This window comes from Achroia grisella, unplaced genomic scaffold (genome assembly GCF_030625045.1).
Source record: "Achroia grisella isolate CSIRO2021 unplaced genomic scaffold, CSIRO_AGI_Agris_v1 utg1086, whole genome shotgun sequence".
Taxonomy (NCBI): domain Eukaryota; kingdom Metazoa; phylum Arthropoda; class Insecta; order Lepidoptera; family Pyralidae; genus Achroia; species Achroia grisella.
Window position 1 is genome coordinate 716,474 of NW_026712572.1, and position 16,463 is coordinate 732,936.

General features: G+C 31.3%; 1 protein-coding gene across 1 annotated transcript; it reads right to left on the reverse strand.

Annotated features, from left to right (window-relative positions):
- Nucleotides 1-212: 212 nt before the first annotated feature.
- On the reverse strand, nucleotides 213-15,980 carry LOC131842877 (uncharacterized). The gene is made up of 12 exons (XM_059191446.1): nucleotides 15,664-15,980; nucleotides 13,490-13,889; nucleotides 12,416-12,533; nucleotides 11,146-11,366; nucleotides 10,120-10,204; nucleotides 9,511-9,756; nucleotides 7,199-7,508; nucleotides 6,424-6,835; nucleotides 2,706-2,817; nucleotides 1,983-2,209; nucleotides 1,022-1,106; nucleotides 213-484 (listed from the first exon to the last, which is right to left on the reverse strand). Exons 1-12 carry the CDS (start codon nucleotides 15,948-15,950, stop codon nucleotides 213-215), a joined length of 2,775 nt encoding a protein of 924 aa, XP_059047429.1. The 5' UTR covers nucleotides 15,951-15,980.
- Between the last annotated feature and the right edge of the window lie 483 nt (nucleotides 15,981-16,463).

Here is a 16,463-nt window from a genome sequence, read left to right on the forward strand (position 1 = left end):
CGGAAGTAAAGCGGCGTGCTAAGCCACTAAACTATCAAAGCCGTTTAATGTATAGGTAACTGTAGATACTATCAGATGGGCCGTCAAATACTGTAATTCTAGTTATTTAACCAAGAGATTAATCCGAATTTAATAATTTGGGATACAGTTAGCAATGATAATAACAAACAAGTGTAACCATACATTTTTATCACATAAATACAGTTAATCAATTAAAAGATCATTAAAGTTATTAGAAGACACACAACTGCTGCGACTGATCCATAGATGCTGACTGAAGACGAAGCCAATTCGTAATAACCCATTCGCTTCGTTACTCTGTCCATTTCAATCAAACAGTCCAGAATTTCTTCACTGTTGGGTATGATATGTGATGGTGGAAGTAGGAAACCGTACTGTCCAACGTCACGTAACTCAAATAGGTAGACTATGGGAATATTACCAACGCCTTTCATGAAGTCGAAGCTAGACCCGCTGACTGGATCTGTAATGAGAATGGTACGAATTGGCAATAGTGTAGTCTCATAAATAGGTTGGCTACCAATTTTTACCAAGGTATGCCTTGAAAAAATTATCTGTCTAAGCACATCTTACTCTGTTGTTTCTGTGGCCAAGTACATAAAATGCGCACAAACAATACTAATAATATACTAGAACTTCATCCGTACGTCGTGGAAAATCCACATATTCTCACTGAGCGGTTCGCGTCGTCTTTTTAAATACGTACTGCCAAAGAGTGCAATACGCCTGTACCTTACGAGTTTCCGGAGAAAAACCCTGTGAAATTCTTCAAATCTATCGTGACTAGAGTTCTTCTGGGTAAACGCGCTACTTTCTAGGTCTTCCCATCATTTTCCATCAAATGACGTAAGACCAAGCGCAAATCCATTTATAAAAAAATGTATTGCGCAAGAATTGAACCCGACCAAGAAAAGTAAGCTAAGGTTAGACCACCGAGAACGTAAAATAAAGTTAAAGGTTTAAGGATGAAGATATTTCTTTGATATTTTTTTAAACTCACATAAGATCTCAGCTGACACCCCCACAGTGTATTGAGTGCCGTGTCTCTCTTTCAGCTTCGCAGCTCCACGTACTGCTACTTCATACTGTCATGAAGAGAAAAAAACGTATAACATCTTAACTAACAAGCTGGTAAGTTCATTAATCAATTACTTAGCAAGACTTCGTTAGAGCATATACATTATATTTGGAATACACGATTATGAATTCATGAATTCATTCATGAATATTGATAGGTATGAATGAATGAACAAAGAACGAAAGAATGATATTAAATTTAAGGGATGCATTAACAGTAATAATAAAAACCCATGACAATTTATACAGCGCACTAAGCGTTCTGAACAGGACAACTTATAGAAGTAGCTGTAAAAGTAATCGTATCGTACTAGAATTAAACTTGGGACTATCGGAAGTACGCTGGTGTACTAAGTTGCTAACCCGAGGTGGCTATATGAATGAAATTAATATGAATAGATGTTTTAAAATGAAATTACAAAGGAATGAAAAATCAACCACTACATTTTATAGAATTAGGTGTTACTTAGCGGTAGTTCATATAATAACTAAATGTAATTTATATTATATAAATAAATTTATATTATATTGTTTAATTCTGCTGCTATTAGCATATGTGAGACCACAAATATTCAGTGTGGAATCTTGACCACCTCTACTGGAAGCGGTATGACCTTCCCTATCATCAATATATATATAGCGATCAATTTCCGATCGTTATTGGTCTATACTCATATTGCAACACACGTTTCGTCTCTGAGCGAGGTATCATCAGGCAATGAATTGAGTTCGGATATAGTTTATAAGCCTAATGTGAACTGTTCAGCGAATTATAATTTTGTCGATAATTAATTAATGGATGATTGAACGACGAATGAAGTATTGACATGAACGAACAAGTGAATGAGTGACTGAATATTTATTGCATTAATCTAGTTCATTACCAAATCTCCATAGTTGTCGGCCTCTAAAACCCCAATTCCCGAAACGTGACTGTATGGTACGAGGATCATCTGCGAAAAGGAGTGGAAAGCGAAGTAGTAGATCACTCTGCCGTGTCCATGGTGATCGATTCCGAGTACATAGTTTGCTAAAGCGCGAGATTCATATTCTGATGACGCTACAGGCCCAGCAAATGTTTGGCTGCAAGAATCATTAGACGCGCCGATAGCTAAAACATATAGATATTAATCTTATTTACAATAATATACAAACATTTTACACAACAGTATAATGTTAAAAAGAAGAAGCAATTACAAATAGTACTAATAGTATCTCAAGACAATTCACACAGAGCCACCTATTCCCAGGCTAAGCAGATCTTGCGTTATGGAAACCAGACAAATGATACAAGTACATTTTTTTGTAAATACATAATGTACATAGAAAACACACAGACCAATACAAACAATCATATTCATACAAATGTACCGTGCGAGGAATCGAACCTGTATCACTCGCAAAACTGAAAGTAAGGCGATGTGTTACCGTTAGACCACCTAGGCCACGTTTTCTTTACTTAGATTTATTGTTTTTTTTCCGTCCAGCATTTGGTGGTCCATGAATGGATAGAAATTTTGTTATGTGAGGGACCATTTACCAAAGGTTTAGAACCACTGAACTACACATATATACATATTTGGGTAGTAGGTAGTTATGGTACTTACTATTCCAAACAAAGTCGAAGTTTCTATTCAAATCAATTCCGTTACTGAGGTCATCGTTGTTTCCACAAGCCTTAAAATGTTCTGGGTTCCTGTTTTTCCTCCACATGCGATCCTATATTAATTTATAATAGTTTAGTCAATTATTAAATATACGCTTTCACAATTGCAATCGCAGAGGATATAGTCAGGAAAATTATGTACCATGGTTGAAGGTTGTTACTTTGAAAGTCGTAGATAAAAGATAACGGTATTACTACATATGCTAGTATGGGTCAGTATTTATACTCGGGTTGTTGACGTATATAGATTTAGGTAGGTATATTGAATTAAAAGGTAATTGCAGACAAAAAAGTATGGTAGTCTACAAAGACTTCTTCAGCAGACATATAATTTTTTTTATAGTCAGTCACATTGACTAAAAATACTTTGTATTTGTTACATTTTGACAAAAGACATATAGCTACTTTGTTAGCTTATAATATACACAGACCTGTTATAAGTAGTATAACGGGTACTTATCCTGACTGCACAGTTTTTAGTAGTTTTACTAATGTTTCTGTGCAAGAATCTTTAAACTTAAGTTACAGACAAAGAGAAAGCCACAACTAAATTTATTACATGAAAACATTCAAGACTTTCTTGGCAAAGAATTAGAGATAGAATTATTTATAAGTACATTTAATATTGACATTGTATGCCTCACAGAACATTAGTTAAAACAGTCCAATATGTTATTTCAATATATCAAATTTCAATTAGAGGGGGTTCAATTATTTTATTAAAAAATAACATTAAATGGAAAGAACGTAAAGATATTGTAGCACTTTCAAATGAATGCATTATAGAATTATCATGTGCAGAATTAGAGAAACACATAATTATAATTATGTTCTCCTGAATTTGAATTTGAGTCTTTTTTCCCGCGCAAACGTAATGCGCCACAGATACACAATACTGAATTGCACGCAGCCGCAGTAGGATGTCGCGTGCAGCATAGCTGTATGTGATGTTAATTCTAAGTATGACTTTTTTTAGTATTTTTTTAACCCTATAGCAAAGGCAGAGAGTCCTAGCCCATACAGCCGTTGTTTTCCGTATCATTTTTATATTCTAATTCTTTTTACTTTGTTCAGATATCTTGTACTGTAGAAATAATATATTCATTTATGACTAATAACACACATTAAAATGACAGCACCACTATTAATGTTAGATATTTCTCTACCTCCACAAAGAAAACAAATTATAAGTAGTTAGTTCGAGAACATGATTAAGTTCATAATTAAATGATATGTTGCAATAAATGAATTGGTAGCAACAAACAAAAATATCATCAAATAGTGGTTGAATGTGTTTAATGGCTGTGCCTGCGACTTCCATATGGTATTTGAACTAAGAGTAAGTTCTGTTGACTTTATCATTATTATGCAATTAACTTTATATCAGTTAGGATTATGATTTAATTTCTGATGATGAAGATACTACTTGTGTTTCCATCACCGGAAAGTAAATCAAAATTATAAATTGAAACAAAGTTAATTAGATTAAACCAGAAATTATTCAGAGAAACTGAGCTAGTAGCTCCTATATGCTATGCTATGTTGAACTCCATAATACACACAGAGAAATATACCTAAGTATGTTGAGTATAGTATTCACCATTATAGAGAGTTTACCCCATTCGAGATAACAATTATGAAGAATGTGAGTATTATAATTATAATAAAACAATTGTAAATAAGTAATAATACTTTTACGGAGGTCACACATACCTAGATAAATATTTAAGCAAATGTTATCATGGATTTGAATGATTACTAAATCGGTATCAGTCGTAGTTCTATAATATGATAAGATATATACAGAAGTATTATATTTCATAAACTATTTTAATTCTAATTTCTATTGTCCTAATAATAATTATACAAAAGTGCTAAAGACGTTTGTAAATGCTGCCAATTAGCATTTGTAGATAGCATTTTATAGATATAGGTGTTATTTTACGGAAGTCCATCTCACTACTTTATAGATTTATATTATTTGTAATTAGCATGTGTGATGTCACAAATATTTAGTGCGGAAACTTGACTACCGTTACGACCTTCTCTAATCACTATTAGAGAAGGATTGATCACTATCAACTTCCAACGGTAATCATCGATCGAATCATCTTTCACACAATCCATCCACATTTAATGAAAAAAGTGACAACTCCTAATTGTGAAGCTTCTTAAAGAAAGAAGAAGATCTTCTGTAGAAGATCTGCATCATATTTTGATGGAATGTGTTCGTAATGCATCTAAAAGAGAATATACCATCCAAGCTTTAAAGTTAAATAGGTTAGACCTAGGAGTATTTCATGAAATATTGGCAGAACCAGCTTCCGATGCAGCCAAGTTATTGTTCTGGATGGTATCATATTAGTTTAAGTATTTTAAGTTGATTTTTACTTTATTTTTGTTATTTAGTATAGGTACGATGGGATTGTCATCGTAACATTTGTGTACAAAAATCCTAAAAAAAATAAAGAGAAAAGAAACAAAAAAGCAATCCATCCATCTTGGTCGTCATATCATTTCCATCATACACGTTCATATTAAATACTTTATTTAAAACTAGCTACTCGCCCCCGTCCTGGTGTACATATATTATATATATAAACCTTCCTCTTGAATCATTCTTTCTGTTAAAAAATCCGTTGCGTAGTTTTAAAGATTTAAGCATATATACGGACGGACAGACAGCGACAGCAACTTTGTTTTATACTATGTAATGATATAGTCCTTGCTCCGACGCATACCATGTCCATAACAAGTTAATCTTATGGCATGTATGTAGTAACTAATATATGATTAGAAAGTAACATTGTTGGCAATAGTATTGGTAGTATTCCACGTGAGCAGCTCGATGTATTTCTCGAAGTACAACTAGATGCAAATTACCTAGTAAATATGAACATTAATGATACCGATAGCAGAAATGATGCCTCATTGGTCATGTTACATACATGTTACATATTAGGACGATGCTTCATTGTAAATGCCTGTTAATTAATTACTAATTAAAGTAAACAACATAGAAAAATAAACAAATTAATAAAATAGCAATCAAAGATACTACAATCGTGGAATTTTTGATGAGTGGATAAAGATAAAGCAACGAAATTTCAATGAACCTTTGGAATAAATTACCGCAGCAAATTTTTTTTATAGCAATAGATGATAATTTATTTGAAAATGCTTATATAGAATACTATGTTGCATATCGGGGATTGATCGTTTAGGACTTTCTAATCTAACTTGAGAAATAAAGGGATTAAATACAGACTTATTACATTACGATAAAAGTAACCTATATCTTTGACTAAGGTACAATCTATGTTTATACCAAAATCCATTTGTACTTAGTAACTAAAAGAAATACAAATAGACAAAGAAGAGTCACTTTCATACATATAATACGATAACGATTATGTAGATTACGGAAACTTCGGTACATCTTAGCATCCAAATAATTTATGAAACAGGTTATGGGCTCAATGCCTTCATATTTGACAGGTAGTAGTTTATCTCGCCATTAAGTTTTTAAGATGATTGATATCTATTACAACAAGGACAATAATAGATAGCTAACATTGATCTTGTAGTAGCTTCACAGATCCTTTATTTAATTCCAAAGAAGTAATGTAACTTAACAATAGTAATGGATTTAGACTTACCCCATTAAAAGTATACGCATAGCCATCAGGATTTAAAACTGGAATTATATGCCAAACGAAGGTTTCTGCTAGTAATTTAACTTGGGCATTCTGGCTTGTTAAGAATTCTTTAATAAGCCAAGTGACGGTGGCTGGAGAAATCCATTCTCTGGCGTGAATACCACCTTCGATTACTGCTACTAATGGCTGCGGTTCACGCAAACCAGCCTTCAAATCTATAATAACACCTTTTATGTCACGACCTTCATATGTTTCTCCAACAGTTACTGTTCTAACTATACCAGGATATAATTCCTCAAGTTCATCAAGCCACTTATAAATTTCTTCAAGCGTATGATAATCGTTCCATGAAAAAGATCCTAGTCTAGCTGACTTTGTATCTATTTCAGCCTTCATTTGAGCTTCAATCAATCTAAAATCACAAATAGTTGAGTCAATAAATTACTCACTGGGTTTTGAATGTGAAATGTTAAATCTAATAATGGATATGACATTTTTTAATATAAATGAGCCGTTAGATCATTTACTGTTCTAGTTACATACAAAAATATTATTTTTTCATACTTCTTCCACACAAATCATCAAATTTAGAAACATGAATACCAATAGTCTATACAATTCTAATATTAAGCACTAAAATTTGTGTTTGACTTTGTTACAAGATAACCGCAATACTGTTCAATGGTTACCATTTACCATCAAGTGGTCCATCTGTTTGTTTATCATTTCAATTACGCAAAATATTTACATCATTAGAAAAGTTAAAACAACTTACACCTGTATATTGCTTATGCTTAATTCAATTGCCATTCCCACACTTGTACTATATTCTACTAATTCCTCGGCCTGTTCTGGTGATACCATAATCCTTACATTGCTGTCAATATTAATAACATCCGTCCAGAAATCGTACTTTTCTTTTTTCAGATCAATAAGATATTGCACTTGTACTTCTGTTTTGGGTATCACATTGTACACTTTATAATTTTCATAGGATTTCGCTGCACTACTTATACAAAATATACCAACAAGTACCACTAGTATTTTGATATCCATTTCTGTTTTTACGTGTTCAATCAGCGATAAATTATAATTAAGTGAGCAAAAATAATGATTAGGAATTAAACGTAATTATCTTTCCATACTTTGGCGTGTGTATCGCGATAAAGCATTACGAACTCAACGGTAACGTATTAAGCTATTATGATTACATATGTTGTATTATTTATGACTATATCTTACATTGAATTTACAGGGTTACCATCACTAAAAACAGTTCAGATACGTATAAAGTAATGATAAATCTCATATAATCTTGTATATTAACCAGCTCAATTTGGTTCTCCAACTTGGTAGATCATTATATTTTTCGTACATAAAAATCTCGTACAAACTTGTATGAGACTGAAAATCTTCTCGTATTATATATGTTAAATGCTGCTATAAAATTAAATTGAACTTACAATTATCTCGGGTATACTGCCTGGACTGAAATATGAATTTATAAGTAGTAGTAGTGTTTGTGATTTGAACGCGTATACAAAAGTGAATCCTAGATGCCATCTTCTGACGGTAATATACAAAACAATTAAAGTGTTATTGACTTAAAGCGTTATTATTTATTTATTTAATTATTTAAAAATAATAGATGACATAGTATAGGCCAATAAATACTACTAAAGGGGTACCAACCCCTTTAGTAGTATTTATTTGCCTATTTATAAGCCTTGACACACAAATCGGCAATGAGGCATTTTCGCCTCGTGACGATTTTTCGATTGTACAGTATATATATATAAATAAATTATACATATATATATATATATATATTATTTGTGACATTCTGTGATACCCTTAACTTTAATCATTGCTTTTCGATCTCATCTCATACTTAGTGATCTAACAGTGATAACGAGAACAGAGAAGTAATAAAAAAACTAAATATAACTGTAATATTCTATTATGTGAGTTAATGATCATTTAAAATATTATTTGTTTTGGGTTTAGTAATTGAATGCACAGTATTAAGATTAATTAAACAGCGTTGCAGCGCTTTATATGCTGCAACAAACCCATTACGACGGCTTGAGTCGAGGATCACACCCCTTGTGGTACCCTCAGACTAAAATGATATCTGTCAAGTCGTCTTAATCCACAATCTGCTCCATAAGTACTTCCGTAGGTTTTATATGCCTTCTACAGTTGGTCCTATAATGTTCGATGATGCTGTGAAGGTTAGGTGCGGCCAACAGGATTACAATATTTCGAAAAACAAATAACTTACATACTAATAAATTACAGTCTGTAATATCTCGTTTAATTCCGTAATTTTTATATATATATTTATTATATATAAAAAATTAAGTATTCATAAAAGTATTGTTGTCTTTCTTAATCACTTAATCAATTATGCGTAAAAAAATATGTTTATTGTTTGTTATATTTTGCCGCATTCTTTAATAATGTATTCTATTTGAATAGACGATCTTCATGTTTAAACTATATATATATATATATATATATATAGTTCACCAAGTTTTACTTGCGTTTAGCGGGTTCGAATCTTGTACGATATGAAAATTTTGTATGCACTAGTACGATTTTTGTATCGATATAGGTGTCTTATATTATGTATTCATTTTACAAAAAAAACCTACTTGCGATTACAATTGAGATGGTATATTTATATCATTAAAAACATTACAACACATAAATAATTACATATAAGTTTATTTAAATAAAATAAAATTCTTCTTAACTTACAGTATATTTATTTTATGAAAATTCAACACTAATATGATTTTGAAGGTTTAGCGGTGTAGCTCACTGCATTATTTAATATAGTAGCGAGTACAATTCTTGCTTTAAACTTAAATTTGTATGTTTGTTTCTATTAGTCTGATTGTTCTATATATGTATCAAGTATGTTTTAAAAAACTATGTATACAATATTTCTATTCTATTAGTGGTTTAGTACAAGCATGCATATCAGGGTTGTAATATCGCGGGTTATTGCTATTATGGAACTTCGTATTACATATGTATTCATAATTGAAGTTGAACATTATTATTAAAGAATTATTAAAGATACAATAAGAATCAAAGCTATGTTAGCTCCAATAATAGAAGCAGATCCAACATGAAAGTTTAATATTCTCGCTGCAACTCTCTCCATTTCAAGTAAGAATTCCATAACTTCCTCGCTATTTGGTATAATTTGTTCAGGCGGTAGCAAAAATCCATATTGCGATGTGTCTCGCATTTCGAGCAATAATGATACAGGTACATTCACTGCATATTTTACCCAGTCGAAACTTGTACCGCTCATTTCATCTGTAACATTTAAATTATATTTTTTTATACTACAATGGTGGTAAACAAACATAGAGACGCCTGAAACACTAGGGGTGTCAAGTGCGAACGACCCTTTAGAACCCTTAATACCCTATCCTGTAGTCTCGTGAAAAACCCGACAGATGGTTTATCAACCACAATGTAATAGTACGCGGGATGAAGATCCTCTTTGAAATTACAATTATTACAATTAATTTATGATCTAAGATGTTACTAATATTATAAACGCGAAAGTTTGTGAGTATAGACCGATAGCTGGTACCCTACAACCGCAACATAACTTACAAAGCAAACTGCTTAGCGGTCAAAATATCACTTAAAGATTTTGTAGAAATAACTTACACATGACATCTGCAGAAACTCCAACTCTATAATTGGTGCCGTGCTTTTCTCTCAGTTTATCAGCACCTCTTATACCGATTTCATACTAAAACAAATAAGAAATGAAAGTGATAATATAAAATATAGAAAAAATAATAATTCTTGGCAATCCACGCAGTGCCATCTAGTCCCAAGGTAATCAGAGATTGTGTTATGGGTACTAGATAACTGAATACATAACATACGTATAAAACAGTCAAAACAATACAAACAAGTATACTCATAAATAGAAATGAGTTTGATTCGTTGTACGGTGCAATATAACGAATCAAACTCAACATGGTCTCTCCATGAGGGAAAGTGAGAATTTTCCTAGGCATATTATTTAGGCTTTATAAATTTAACTCTCTTTCTTTGTATAAATAAATTTTTGGAAATAAATATAGCATAACTTACTCCTTAAAAGAGTTGAACATTGCCCTGTGAGTGAAAGGTCCTTCAAAATCGGACCAGCTGTTTCAAGTGTTAGCAAGAACAAACAGATAGACAGACATAACTTTTAATTTCAAATTAACAGTTTTTACTTTATTTCTTTACTGTATGAATATGAAACTGTGTACGGTACTTACAAGTACCGTAGTGTTAATTTGAAATTACAAACCAATACTTAAATTTGATTTATTTATGTAACATATTATTTAGCAATTATAGTAGTAAATGTAGTAGTAGTAGTAGTATGTAGTAGTAGTAGTAGTATGTAAAGTATTTTTTCTTTCTTTCAATAATTATATGTTTCATTTAATTATTCTTCAAAAATGAATGTACTGGAAACTGTGATCTGAATATCTTAATAATATTATAAATGCGAAAGTTCGTGAATATGGACGTTTGTTACTCTTCCACGCAAAAATTACTGAACGGATTTTGATGAAACTTTACAGTAATTTAGCTTATGCATCAGAATAACACATAGGCTATATTTTTTATTGAAATTTAATGCGGGTGAAACCGCGGGCACAGGTAGTATATTAATAGATAAATAATTACCATATCTCCGTAATTGCATGCTGTTAGAACATCTGGGCCTCTTACGTGACTGTACGGAATCACAACAAGTTGGGAAAACGAATGGAATGCGATGTAGAAAAATAATTCTTTTTGCTCATTTAAAATTGAGACGTAGTCTGCAATGGCTCGAGATTCCGGTTCGGAGAATGGTTCTGGTCCAGCGAAGGTATTCGAGCAAGAGTCGTTTGAAGCGCCAGTAGCTGAAAAGTAATTTTTTTATACAAGTAGATCAATAAAAAATCTAAAGCCCATTTGATTATAACTGATTACAATCATCGAAACATACATGAACAGTACCATGGATGGATGGATATTCTCATAAAGCTAATACCTTATAATTTTGTTATTTGTTATATTTACTTTATAATTAACTAGCGATTACGATGTGACAAATCTTTAAATTTCTTGGCTTGTCGTATACTATAACACGCATATATTATACATATATATTTCCTCTTATATTAATCTATTTATTGCTCAAAACTGCATTAAAATCCGTTGCATAAACAAAGTCGCTGTCGCTGTCACCCATATCTATAAAAAGGTATAATAATAATCTCAGGACAATTCACACAGCGCCATCTAGACCCAAGTTAAGCTACTAAAGCTTGTGTTATGGGTACTAGATAACTGGTACATATATATAGATTTTTTTTTGTAAATACATACATATTATACATAGAAAACGCCCAGACCGATACAAACAATCATACTCATGAATACGAAAGTGCCGTGCGAGGATTCGAACCCGCGACCATCGGTCGTAAAGCGGTGTGCTAGACCGCTAAACCACAGAGGTCGTCGTTGAGGTGTGTTTTATTTTTCGAGTTCGAATCCAACACCACGACCCATCATCAGTCAATGCATAAGATAGAAGATGTCAATCCAGATTCACCTTGAAGAGATCATTATTTAAAATTTCTGTAAGAGTATTCAGCCAAACTTCTAACTGAAGAAATATTATCTGAGACTACATATGCATATTTATTACAATTTAATTTTACATATATTTTTATATTTTATTATGTATGTAATCAATAAGCTTTAATTTTTGTTTATTAATATAATTATATATGCATTTTATACGGGTATATTAGTATGTGTATATATATATATATATATATATATGTATTATTTTTATTTATTATATATTAATCATACGACGGGACTGGTAGAGAATGTCATCAGGCATTAAGTCCACCATGTATACATTTTTGTGTGCAAAAGAATAAATAAATAGGATACTTACACATCCAGACAAAGTCGAAGTTTCTGTTGAGGTCTACACCGTTACTCATATCGTCATTAGTACCTGGTGCACACGAAGTAAAGTTGGCAGTACTACGATTCTTTCTCCACATTCTATTCTAAAATATTAATAATCGATACTATAGTATTAAAAATACGATAATAATAATAATAATAATCATCATCATCTGTTTCTTCTTTATCCTATTTATTTGGGGTAGTGAGGGGTTTTAAATAAATAAGTTAGTGAAGACGTATTCCTAAATGAAAGCTAGTAATATATATTAATTAAAAGTATTGATATACTTTTAATTAATATGAGTTAATTAAAAGTTTTTTTTTTTATTTTATTTATAACTCTTTATTGCACCTTAAAAACAATACAAAAAAAAAACATTTATAATGTACAGAAAAAAAGAAATAAAGTATATTAATACTTAACAGTTGATATGGCAATAGAACTTAACTTTATATCTATTGTATTATTATTTTCAAAAGATGACACGTCATTACCATTATCACTTAATAGATAATTATTTTTTCATCCAGAAAAATACTATATGAATGTCTGTTTTTTTTTTTTACTTTTCAGGACTGAACGGCTCTATTATTCTTAATGAAATTTGAGGTATAGATTATATTATAATATCACCAGAGCAATTTACAGAGCGCTAACTATATAATTCAAGCGAAGTAGAACTTATGTTTTATGTAATAGAACTATAAACAGTCATATTTACTCATAAATAAATGTTTGTACCGTGCTAGGAATCGAAACCGCGAGCATCGGAAGACGATATACTAAACCGCATGGCTACCGAAGTCGTCATTATCAATACTATATTATATATATGTATATAAGGAGCATCATGCAAGTTTCTTGTTCTTTATTGTTACGAGAGAGTTCCCAATAAGCGATAGATAATAAAATTAGTAATGATTATTCAAAAGCAAATAAAATTAATTCATTAAATGTAAGTTTATTTGAATAAAGATTTTTTTATTCTATCTTTTATTTTATAAATGATAGATAGCCGTCGTGTAAAAATAACTAATATGAAATAATATTACTTACATCGGTAAATGTATATGAGTAACCATCGGGATTCACCACAGGGAATATGTGCCACTCATAGCGTTCTGCTAGATACCTGATGTCAGGATTGGTACTCGTCAAGAACTCCTTAATAATCCACGTTAAAGTAGCTGCACTGATCCATTCCCTAGCGTGTAGAGTGCCTTCTAACATGGCTCTGGTAGACCGATGACCATAGTTAATTTTTACACCTTTGATTTCTCTATTCTCAACCGATGTCCCCATTGAAATTATAGTTACTATCTCAGGATAGTGATAGGCCAATCGATCAAACCAAGCGTAAATTTCTTCAAGTGTATGGTAGTGGTCCCAATCGAATGAGAGGAATGATGAGGATTCTGTGCTCCTTTTTATAGGATTCAGCTGTTCATCTATCACTCTGTAAATTATTAAATTAATTAAATCTTTACATGAATAAATGATCCTTCTTAATATTTACTTAGAACAACTATTTAAATCAACATGCGGGTTTCTTAATCATTCTTGTGTTGATTCAGTGTTTCGAATGACTTGTAGAAAAAGAAATTACTATTCGAACTGTTTCTATTAAGTTTATTCATATTTCTATTTATAACTAGCTGTACCCGCGACTTCGTACGCGTGGAATTTAACAAAAAAGTTAATTAGAGATTTTTTCTCTAATAAAAGTAGCCTAAATTACTCTTTATTACATCAGCTACAACCTAACAAAAGTCCCATCAAAATTGGTCCAGCCAGTTTAGAGATTAGCCAAAACAAACAGACTGACAGACAGACAGACAAAAATTGTAAAACAAGTTATTTTTGGTGTATGTACCGTATTTACATTCATATGTATGTAGTAAAAAACGATTATTTCAGTATTACAAACAGAGTCTCCAATTTTATTTATATGTATAGATAACATGTTAAATTGTATTATCAGCTAGCTAAAAGCCCGTCATTTCGTAACCTATTTTCCTTATGTATTCCTATATTCTTTAAGGTAAAGCTTATCACAACACGTCAGTAAAAACAATCATTGTTTAGTATAATTCATTAAGTTCCTCATTAAGTTGTCAAACATTTTTCACTACTTAGCGGGAATTCACAAAACGCTATGACAAATTGATAGATTTGCAGCGTTGCCACAATTTTGCAAATATATACCGTACTGGTGACGATCAGGTATACCAACATTGCGGGAAAAAAGGTAAGTTATCATAAAGCATTCTTCATATCCACGCTGTGTGTTTTTAGACAAACACATAATATATTTCCTTTCATATACAATATCAAATAATTAAATATTTTATTGTAACCGCTGATTTAAAACGGCGAGCACAATAGATCTCGTTAGGTATGCACAACACCTAGACATAAGGAAAACTTCTTAATGAAAAACACACTAATCACATTTTAAAAGTTATAATTCCAAAAAATATATCATTGAAATTTGACATAACCTAATTTAGGAACCCATAATTTATAAACAACTTAAACTAATCAACTTTTACACAACCAACCTAGGAACTAAAATAACTGAAACCGGATTAAAATAGTAAAAAAACAATATACGGTATATATCCATTTATAACTTATTATATTAATAATGACATGTACAATTCTGTTATCTATGCTAATGAGTAAGCAAAAGACGCATGCTATATAATGATTCAAAATTTCAAGATCTTTTACAATATTAAAATACTTTATTTTAAAAAATCTTAAATCGGACATGAAATAAACATAGTATTTTTTATATCCTAATTAAGTACTTAATGGATTATATTATATTGTTTAGTTCCTCTACAATTAGCATGTGTGAGATCACAAATGTCCTGTGCGGCCTTGACTTGATAAATAAAAATAAACTTTTACATCGAGAAAATAAAATGGTTCAAATTGTAAAACTACGTCACTAAAAGTAACTATGAGAATGAGATAATGCGAGCGTCATGGTCTAGTAGTTTGCTACCCTAAATTGCGCCCAAAGGGCTGTGAGTTCAAGTCATATCGACACCAAAAATGAAATTGTGATTCAATAATCCGAAAACGGTAGAGTTGTTTCCGGTCACTTTGAATTCAAAATATAAGCACGTCAAGTGTTGTAATACCACATCGACAGCTTCTGACTACCTTAATGGGATAATAGTCGTGTCTATATATGTAAAAAGTAAATATTTGACACTTACCTCTGTATGTCATCTAACAACACTTCAGATTTCATATTTATGTTATTCGTGATCTCCTGAAACGCAGCCTCTTTCTCAGAACGCACCATCATCCTGGATTCATGATTGACAACGATATTATCATCCCAAAACTCAGCAATACCATTTCCTCTAAGAGCAACTAAACTTTCTACTTGTTCTGCCGTTTCTGGGATCGTCTTATATAATTTATATCCTTCATAACTCTTCTTTTCTGCGACCGTTAATGCTAAGTTTAGTATAAATATATAAAATAACTTCGAATACATTTTGCTATGTTAATGTGACATTCGTCGTTTCAACGCGATACCGTCAGTATTGATAATAATATACGGTAATTGGTTGATATACTAACTAACTATTTGATAAATTTAATCTCTAAGACTATAAGCGATAAGGACTAATACTAGATAATAAAGAGAGACCGGCTGTGTTCTCTATTCATATAAAAAATTTCAAAGCAAATCATATTTCTATACATTTATTATATTAGTATAGAAATTATAGTAATATAATAAAAAAGAATTATTTTTTTGTATGTTTAATTGTAATGGTCAAAAATATTCAAAGTTAATATATATTTTTGTTAATTTAGAACACCTGTTACCACTAGTAGTAAGTGGTACTTATGAAGGTCAATATTTCTTAACACTATCCCATATATATGTTCACATAGGCTAGCTTCAATAGAGAAGAACTGGCAAGAAATTGAATAGGTGCATTTTTTAGATTATTTTTTGTTCGATCGACTCTGAAAAATTGTGAATAAATAGAAATTATCT

Excerpts from the sequence above, each read along its gene's own strand:
- LOC131842877 (XM_059191446.1), bottom strand. The coding sequence starts at position 15,950 with ATGTATTCGAAGTTATTTTATATATTTATACTAAACTTAGCATTAACG. Across the intron at positions 10,205-11,145 it reads CATGCAATTACGGAGATATG|TATGAAATCGGTATAAGAGG; the intron begins GTAATTATTTAT and ends TATTTGTTTTAG. Across the intron at positions 1,107-1,982 it reads CCGACAACTATGGAGATTTG|TATGAAGTAGCAGTACGTGG; the intron begins GTAATGAACTAG and ends TCTTCATGACAG.